Source organism: Balearica regulorum, chromosome 2, assembly GCF_011004875.1.
Source record: "Balearica regulorum gibbericeps isolate bBalReg1 chromosome 2, bBalReg1.pri, whole genome shotgun sequence".
Taxonomy (NCBI): domain Eukaryota; kingdom Metazoa; phylum Chordata; class Aves; order Gruiformes; family Gruidae; genus Balearica; species Balearica regulorum.
Window position 1 is genome coordinate 150,792,451 of NC_046185.1, and position 8,565 is coordinate 150,801,015.

Genomic DNA, 8,565 nt, shown 5'->3' on the forward strand with positions numbered 1-8,565 from the left:
CCTCGTGCCTGTGCTGGGGCTCTCAAACACATGGAGCTTCTGGAGAAGGTGGTGGATGTGGTTTGGGATTTCATCGGAGGGATTTCACCAGCTGACATTGGGAGGGAGATTCTTGCACAGCTGCGCTGCTCACATGCTGCTGATGGAAAACAGTGAGCCTTTTCTTCAGTGTGATTGTAGGGGAAAGCAGGCCCTATGCTGAGCAGCTGCTTGCCTGATAGGAAGAATCCTGGTCTGGAACAGTTCAGGACCTTAGATGCTTGTTTGAATTGGTCTTTAAGAAGGACTCATCAGTTCTTAAGTCCTCCTGGCAGAAACTTGGCACTACAGCTACTGGCTTGTGAAATGAAGTAAAAGAACCAAAGCAGCATTTGAGTGGCCTGCGAAGTCACTCGGGACGGATCTCTGCTTTTGGCTGGGAATTTCATCTTCTAAAAGATAAAGTTTTGCCTCTGTGACACAGTTTTGAGCTGATGCAGAGGGTAACACGCTCCTGTGAGATGCTTGCCAAAGCAGTCCCTTTCCCTGAGGTGCCCAGAGGCTGATTTTGCAACCAGGTCCTTGGTTTGTGTTGGTTTCAAAGAGCTTCACCGTATCTGGTGGGAGGGAGCAGCCCTGTGCTCTGTGGGGATGGGTTGGACGTGGAGGCTCCAGGCTGCTCTCCCATGGCTGCTGGAGACACGTCATGTGGCCTCGGGCTCCTGACGCTTTCCTTGATGGTTCCTTGTAGTCATTATCCCACATTCCTTCTGGTTGCAGAACATGTTGTTATTATTGCTTTGTGCTGGGTCTGTCTCCTGTCCCTTTTTTACAGGCCAATCTGGCCCTGTTTGCTCTTGCCTCTAAAACAAAAGCAAATTAGTTCTGCAGAAGCTGAATTATTTTGTTTATGTTATGGTCTGTCAGAGGACACCATGCAATCCTTGCGCAGCTCCCTGAACAGAGTACCAGCGAGTGAGGAGACACAGTAAGTCAGCCAAACCCTCCTGACACCCTGGCTTGATCCACAGCTTCCCAAAAGGGTCTTTAAATTAGTTGCTTTGGGGAAACCAAGGCTTGGGAGTGATCCCTGCCGCCCCTCCATCACTTCCACCACTTCAAGCACGCTTGTAGCATACAGAATTAGCAATTTTTTACAGTAAATTGTAGCTCACAAGTCAAACTTGACAGCTGTCAATGAAATTTGCTGCTCAAACCTGATCTCGAGCACATTGCCTCCTGGTTAGTCTGTCCATGCTCCCTCGGCCAGGATGTTTATAGTATTCAGGGAGTCTCTCATGTTACTTAGCGCAGTAATGTGGCTCCACGAATAAAAGCCATTTCCAGTCTGTCGGTATCGCATGTAACAAATGAGATCTGCTAAATGCACTTGTCACCAGTAGTAGGAACAGAAGAAACAGAATTGCTCATGTTGCTGTAATGATTCTAAGTCATAATGAATGATATTTTCGTATGTTTGCAAATGAGTGTCTGATAGCTGGTGCCAGAGTGGGAGATATGGCTTGGCTGATCTCACTGGTTTTGTAATTTTTAAACAGAATAAGAATTAGAAAATTACTTTGTGGTGGAGCGCACATATGTATAACAGAAGTGTAGAGGCTGCGGCGCAGCACACGTGTATCTATCTTATACATATGCAAATTGTAAGACTCGCAGTAAAACCATTATAATGTGTGATGGCATCAGCACCAATTAGCTGGGGATCCAGTATGTGCCTCTCTGCCAAAGTAAACCTGGGTTATCTCAATCTCAGACTTCATATTTCCTCCTTTCTCTTTCAGGAGAAGAATGTGTCTGTCACAAGGTATTATGTCCTGAATTGAAAATGTCTTTAAAGACTCACGAAACATTTCAAATTAAAATTCTAAGGTCGTTTTTGCTATTAACTTATTATCTACACATCATCCAACAGCTTTAATTGTAACTGCAGATCCAAATATTTAAGGCATTTTGCCCATAAATGGGAAACAGTCGGTGTGCAAATGCTGTAGAAATCGAGGCTTATAAAGTGTAATGAGAACAGAAAGGAGGAAACTAAGTTAGCAAAGAAATTTTAACTATGGGGCACATTGTTTTCAGGACCAACATATGCAGGAAAACTGTCCAAGCTAAATAGGACCTACAGGAGCTGTGTCAGAGTCCGGTGGTGGACCATCGCCTCGTGCTTCCATCCCCAACAGCTGTTTTTCGAAAGGAAGCACTGGAAGGGGAACGGGGTTGCCGCGGGGTGTATTTGCTAACGGCTCTGACCCACGGGCCTGCTGTTGCTGCGTGGAGGCGTCACAGCAGCGTGGGAGACCCCGGGGGGCCGAGCGGGAGGTGCAGAACCCCCCAAGGCGCATGGTGCGTCCCAGGCCGTGAGGGTGGCGTGGAGCCGGTGAGATGGGCACCGGAGCCGCACCCCGGTCCCAGGTGAGCCGCTGTTAGCTCCGCACGGCGTCAAGCCCAAACGCGGGTTTCTCATCACCTTGGAAGAAAACCCCGGCTGCGGTGAAACTTCTGGCATCCCGGGTGTTGCAACGCTTTTGCATCCTCGCATGGCCTTGAGCGTCAGGAGCAGAAAGGCAGGGGAAGGGCTGGCAGCGACTACGCGCTGAAGGCCCGGTGGCAGCGCCGGGAGCGCGGGGTGGCGAGCGCAGACGGGGAGGGTTCAGCCGCGTTTCATTTCGACTCGTCCTTTCACCACGGAGCGAGGGCTGCGCGGTGCTGTTTATTCGCTAAACACGGCTCCGCCAAACTCGCAGCCAGAGCCATTACGTTTGCTTACGAAACTCGGGGTTGCTGCCTCCGTAAGGGGATTATTTCGAGGGATCTCGGCGGAGCCCAGCCTCCCGCCCCCGGAGCGCCCCGAAACTAATGCGGCGACTGAGGGCGCTCCGTGCCGCCAGCGACCGCTATCTCGGCTGAGCCCCGGCGAGTCCGGGGCCGGAACCGTGCACTTAGTGCCCATCATTGAATTAAGCGGGGTTAACAGCCCGCGCAGCCGGCCCGCCCGGAGCCGCCGCCGGAGCCGCCGCCGCCCGGGGGCGCCGCGGGCGGGAACACACGTCGCGCCGCGGGGCCGAGCCCGTCGCCGCCGGGGGGGCGGGGCGGGGGCGGGGCGCGCCGCGGGCAGGTTCGCCCCGCCCTCCTCCGAGCGGCGCAGCCAATGGGGCGGGGCGGTGCTGGGGGGCGGGGCGGCCCGGCCCGCGCCCGGCGCCGGCGGTATTTACGAGGCGGGAGTCGCCGTCGCCGTGTCAGTGAGGCAGCGCCCGCCGGGCCGCAGGGTTCTCGCCGCCGCGTCTGCACGCTCCTCCTGGGGACGGGGCTGTCCTCCGCCGAGGAGGAGGGAGGGGAAGGCAGAGAGCCGCGGCCGTGCCCCCTGCCCGCCGCAGCGGTGGCCGCGCAACGGCTCTGCTCGCAGGCGAGCGGCTTCCTCGGCGCTCCGGCGGGGCAGGGGCGGGCGGCGGCTCGGCCGTGCCTCCGCTGCGGGCTGTGGCGAGCGGCGCCGCGCCGCGGGTCAGGCGGGCGGGTAAATGGATCGCCATTCCAGCTACATCTTCATCTGGCTGCAACTGGAGCTGTGCGCCATGGCCGTCCTGCTCACCAGAGGTGAGGCCGGTGCGGGAGACCTGGGGTCGGGGCAGCCCGAGGGGACTCGGGGTCTGCGGGAACCCGGCGCCTGAGGGACAGAGGGCGCGGGGTCCTGAGGGGAGCCGGGCCCGGGGGGAGCCGTTCAGGCGGCGGCCGTGTCAGCGCGGCGGGGTCGGTGCCGAGGCCGGCGGGAGCGGACCCGCGCCGTCTAGGGAGCCCCTCGCCGAGCCATTGTTGGCGGGCGGCGGCGGGGAGCCGCCGGGGCTGCGCCCTGCCTGCGCCCTGCCCTTCTGTCCCGTCCCGTCGCTTCCACCTGGCCGCCGGTGTCGGTGAGCCCGCGGTTGTCCAAGCGGGAGTGGCGGCCCGGCCCCGGGCGAGCCCGCGGCGCCGAGGGGCGGCCGCGCCCTGCGCCCTGTCAGGCGGCCGCTGCGGGGCTGGGGGCTGGCCGCCCGGGGAGCGCCCTCCCGGGGCAGGGGCGACCCTCTGGCTGCCTGTAATCGCCGTGCTCCGGGGAGGAGGTTAAAGGAGAAGTTAGCGCGGTGATGATGTGCGACGGTATTTATTTATTTTGGAAGGAAGGCTGTAATTAACCCTCAATAACAGCCCTTGCAGCGTGCAGGGGGGGAGCCCGCTGGCCCCATCAAAGCGGGCAGAACAGGGAGTGACTGAGTGATGTGAAGTCGCAGATACTGAAACTATGTGCCTGATAATGATATAATTAGGGGATCACAGACTTCTGGCTGCTATTGACTTCAAAAGCTTTAAGAGAAGCCTGCAGTCTCTCCTGTAGCCATCTTGACTAAAAGCAGACATTTTTCTTTAATAGCTACATACAGTAACAAGAAAGAGGAGGGAACAGAAGGGCATTGTTCCCTGTTTCAAAATACTAAATACCCTTTCTGGCCTTTTGCATAGCACAGGAAGAAACTTTATGAATTGACAGAAATACAGTTTTAATACAGTCATACAAAGTCCATTCTGTTTCACTGAAAATGTGGCTTTAATTATAAAAGCAGTTGAATTAACCTGATGACTAGCCTGTCAGATTTTCTTTATAAGATTGTCTTAGGTCAATAAAATGTAGATTTTTAAGTGGGATTGTATAAACAGAATGGAAGTATGTGTATTGTTTCACTTTCTTCCCATGCTGTGCTGAGACTCGTGAGAGGACTGTCAGCTCTAGTGTTCCTTGTTTGCATCTTATTTTTAACTCTCATATAGTGAGAAAATGATGAAAATTTTTTTTTTTCAGAGACTCTAGGGGGAAGACTGACATAGAATGCTTAGAAAATTATTTCAGTCTTTTTTCCATAGCATGCTGGATCACAATGTATGTGAATTCATGAAAAATTGGGTTACTTGGCCTAAAAGACCAAGGCAATTGGACTGGAGACAGTGAGGCACTCCATTTGGCTTATATTAAGCAGATTTTTTTAAGGAGCAGCGGGAACTTCAAGGCCAGGAGCCTGCAGTAGCATTTTGGGGAAAGTATTAAGGTAGGCTGAAGAGGGGAAGCTAACTTGGTTGAGATAATTTTTAACATCTTTCAGAATACTTTTTAGGTATGAGGTGGGAAGAAACTTGGAGTGTGCGCTGTAGAAGAAAACATCTGACAATTCAGTTGGTTTTGAAAGCCTTGGTGCCGCTTGAGGGCAAATACACCAGGCATGTTAGAAGTAGTTTTAAGTGCACTCTTCTAAGGATGGCTTCAAAATCTGGCTTCCTCCTGCACCTTAGATTGATGGCACATTGAATTATGTTTGAGTTGCAACTTGCCTAGAAAGAGTACATTTTCCCTATAGCACAGGACACATATAATTCGTACCAGAGCAGTTTGGAGAGCACAAAATGAAGAGTTTTATGAAGGGAACTTTTTTATCGCTTCCTTCAGAAATTTTTGAGGTTTCCTGAGAGATTTTTCATAGAGCTGGTAGAGGATTTTCAGTCTAAGTGTTTCCCCTTTTGACCGCATTTTGGATTGCATGGAGAATTGGGGAGGGGCAAGGGGGAGCTTTTAGCCTCGCAATTTTACCCTGTTTAATAACTCAACACTTGACTTGAGAGATGTTGACTCTGGCGAACAGATTAATTATAAACTGTACTGTTTCAGTTTTATAATACTGATAAAAAAGGCTTTTTGCATGAATGACTACTTCAAGAATTTTTCTTTCTGGAGAAATTATAAATAGTTGCCCAATTTCACACAGTAAAAAAACTTCCTGACTGGAGACTTAGATGGTAATGGTTCTAGCTAATAGCTTTATAAGGTGTTAGTTAAACCTTTTAAATTTTGGCACAGTATTGAGAGGTAATAAACAATTCAGCAGTTCCGATTTTTTCATTTGTCACACAAATACTTACACGTAGCATTTTTGTTGTGTGCTTATGCCCAGTTAAAAGAAGTGTTACCTTTATAAAAATGGAATGCTGTTCCTGTAGTAATGGTTTAAAATGTAGATGTGACTTCCTTAGGACTGAATGTGTCTATTGCTTTTAAAACTGGGATGTCATTTTAAATGTGATTTAATGTGACTGCTGACAGTGAGTGGAAGCAGCTATAAAATGGTCTTGTTTGTTATTTACCTTGAAAAAAAGCCACAGTGACCTTCCTCACCCTCCCCCAATCTCTGTTTTAGTGAAATGTTCTTGCTTTAATTCAAAGGACTGTAGTACTAGTAATTAAAAACAAGTGCCCCAAGGCATTTGCAGGGATTAAGGTTACAGCAAGGTAGGCACTGTACAGTGGTGGGAAGGAAACAACCCCTGCTGTTGTGGATTTGCAGTCTAGAGGAGTACCCCAAAACTGGCACTGAGTTTGGTTGTATGATGCTGTGGCGAATAAGAGTACCTAGTGAGGTGTCCTTAGAGGACCAGATTTTTACCTTTTTTGCTCAATTTTTATTTTTTAGGTGAAATCAGATGCTATTGTGATGCTGCCCACTGTGTTGCAACTGGCTATATGTGCAAATCTGAGCTTAGCGCCTGCTTCTCCAGACTGCTTGATCCTCAGAATACACATTCCCCACTTACTCATGGCTGCTTGGACTCTATTGCAAGCACAGCTGATATCTGCCAAGCCAAACAAGCACAAAACCACTCTGGCACCACCACCATGTCCATATTGGAATGCTGTCATGAAGATATGTGCAATTACAGAGGACTACATGATGTTTTGTCTCCGTCCAGGGGCGAGACTTCAGGTAGGGCAAGGAAGCTTCAGTGAAATCTCTTTTGGCCATCAGGCTGGTGACAGTTGAGACTTTCTATGTCTGTTGTTGATTTAGTTGTTAATGTAAGTAGAGACATCAGAGGGGAGGAGCAGGTGAATGGATGTAGGGGAGCGTCTCAGCTGAGTAGCTTTTTCGTCTGCATTGATATTGGAGGTCTGTCTTGCCAACTTGACGTTGCTTCTAAGAAGCAGTGGCATTCCTAGTTAAATCAGCTAGCAGGGTAATAAATTCCATGTTATAAACAGCCTTAGAAACTAATTTGTCACTTCATAGGAGTATTTTTTGTAGATGTTGCAGAGTGTGTAGCTGTAGCTCCTTAAACTTGTCAGTGTGGTGTTTAAGGGACTTGCTTATATATGATCCAATTCTTGATACTGAAATAAGCTTCACATCTTTTTCCCTTCACAGGACAAGGGAGCAGATACCAACATGACAGCAGCAGGAATCTCATCACCAAAGTGCAGGAATTGACCTCTTCGAAAGAGTTATGGTTCAGGGCAGCTGTAATTGCTGTTCCTATAGCTGGTGGGCTAATCTTGGTGCTCCTTATCATGCTGGCTTTGCGGATGCTCAGGAGTGAAAACAAGAGACTGCAAGATCAACGACAGCAAATGCTCTCCCGTTTGCACTATAGTTTTCATGGACATCATTCGAAAAAAGGGCAGGTGGCAAAATTGGACTTGGAATGCATGGTGCCTGTGACTGGTCACGAGAACTGCTGCATGACCTGTGATAAAATGAGACATTCAGACCTCAGCAATGATAAAATTCTTTCGCTAGTCCACTGGGGAATGTACAGCGGACATGGGAAGCTGGAATTTGTATGACCAATTATTTTTTAATCTGAGCTAAACTTACTCTCTGAATGAACTTTTGAAGGCCTTTGGGTTCTGCTGGACAGGAGCACTTTATCTTAAAACAAACTCTCATAAATCATCTTTTGAGAAACAAAGGACCTCTGCAAACAGAATCTTGGATATTTCTTCTGAAGGATTCCAAAAGTTGTCTTATTTGCACAGAGTAAAATACACTCAAATGTATTGTTTGCTTTAAAGTTATGAAAGCAAAAATTAGAAGTTGTAAACACTGTCACCAGGGTTATCTGAACTGTAGGGAGCTGAGAACTGAGTTATTATAATAAACTGTATGCAAGCTCCTATGTTTCCTGACTTATTGTAAAGATTTTTTTAAATATATATATTTTGTCTGAAACTTGCTTGTGACTTTTTGTTTTGGAAAACAACTTTTTTTAGGGGGTGGCAGGAAACAAATCAGAGAGGCATACATGGCAATGCTGTGCATAACAATTAGATTCTGAAAACAGAATCTGTTTTTTCTACTTGGTGAGGGAAGTAAGGTGGTTATTGCAGAATACAGGTGGCAGATTTATTGTTTAATACTTTGAGTAGCAGTGAACCTACATCCTCAAATTCTTGGCTATTGCATTTTGCTCATTACCTGAGTTCTTCTGCAGCTTTGTGTGATAACTATTTCTGCCTCTCAGTGAAGAAGTGCTTCCTCTCTGTGCAAAACACATCAGTAAGTGGGTCCTAATTCTTTATAGCTGGCTTTCCTCCCTCGTCTCAATTCTTTTTTGTGACTTTTTTCTTTTTGTACCTTATACTCTCAACTTTTGGTGGGGGAAGGGGAGGGGAAACCCCAAAACCACAAGGCCTATTCTGCTGTGTCTATTTTTTTGCTGATAATCCCTCTGGGCACAGTGGAAAACATCTGCCTTGCTCTTTTATAGTGTAACTCAGTA

The 8,565-nt window shown here is 48.8% G+C and overlaps 1 protein-coding gene across 1 annotated transcript; it reads left to right on the forward strand.

Annotated features, from left to right (window-relative positions):
- Positions 1-3,240: 3,240 nt before the first annotated feature.
- BAMBI (BMP and activin membrane bound inhibitor) lies at positions 3,241-8,015 on the forward strand. The gene is made up of 3 exons (XM_075746430.1): positions 3,241-3,591; positions 6,483-6,773; positions 7,212-8,015. The coding sequence occupies exons 1-3, from the start codon at positions 3,516-3,518 to the stop codon at positions 7,628-7,630; spliced, it is 786 nt and encodes a 261-aa protein (XP_075602545.1). The 5' UTR covers positions 3,241-3,515; the 3' UTR covers positions 7,631-8,015.
- Positions 8,016-8,565: the final 550 nt, after the last annotated feature.

What these genes read in the sequence shown, in the direction of transcription:
- BAMBI (XM_075746430.1), top strand. Translation starts at nt 3,516, where the DNA reads ATGGATCGCCATTCCAGCTACATCTTCATCTGGCTGCAACTGGAGCTG. An exon ending in GGCCGTCCTGCTCACCAGAG is followed by an intron (nt 3,592 to 6,482) that starts GTGAGGCCGGTG and finishes TTTATTTTTTAG; the next exon opens with GTGAAATCAGATGCTATTGT. An exon ending in GTCCAGGGGCGAGACTTCAG is followed by an intron (nt 6,774 to 7,211) that starts GTAGGGCAAGGA and finishes TTCCCTTCACAG; the next exon opens with GACAAGGGAGCAGATACCAA.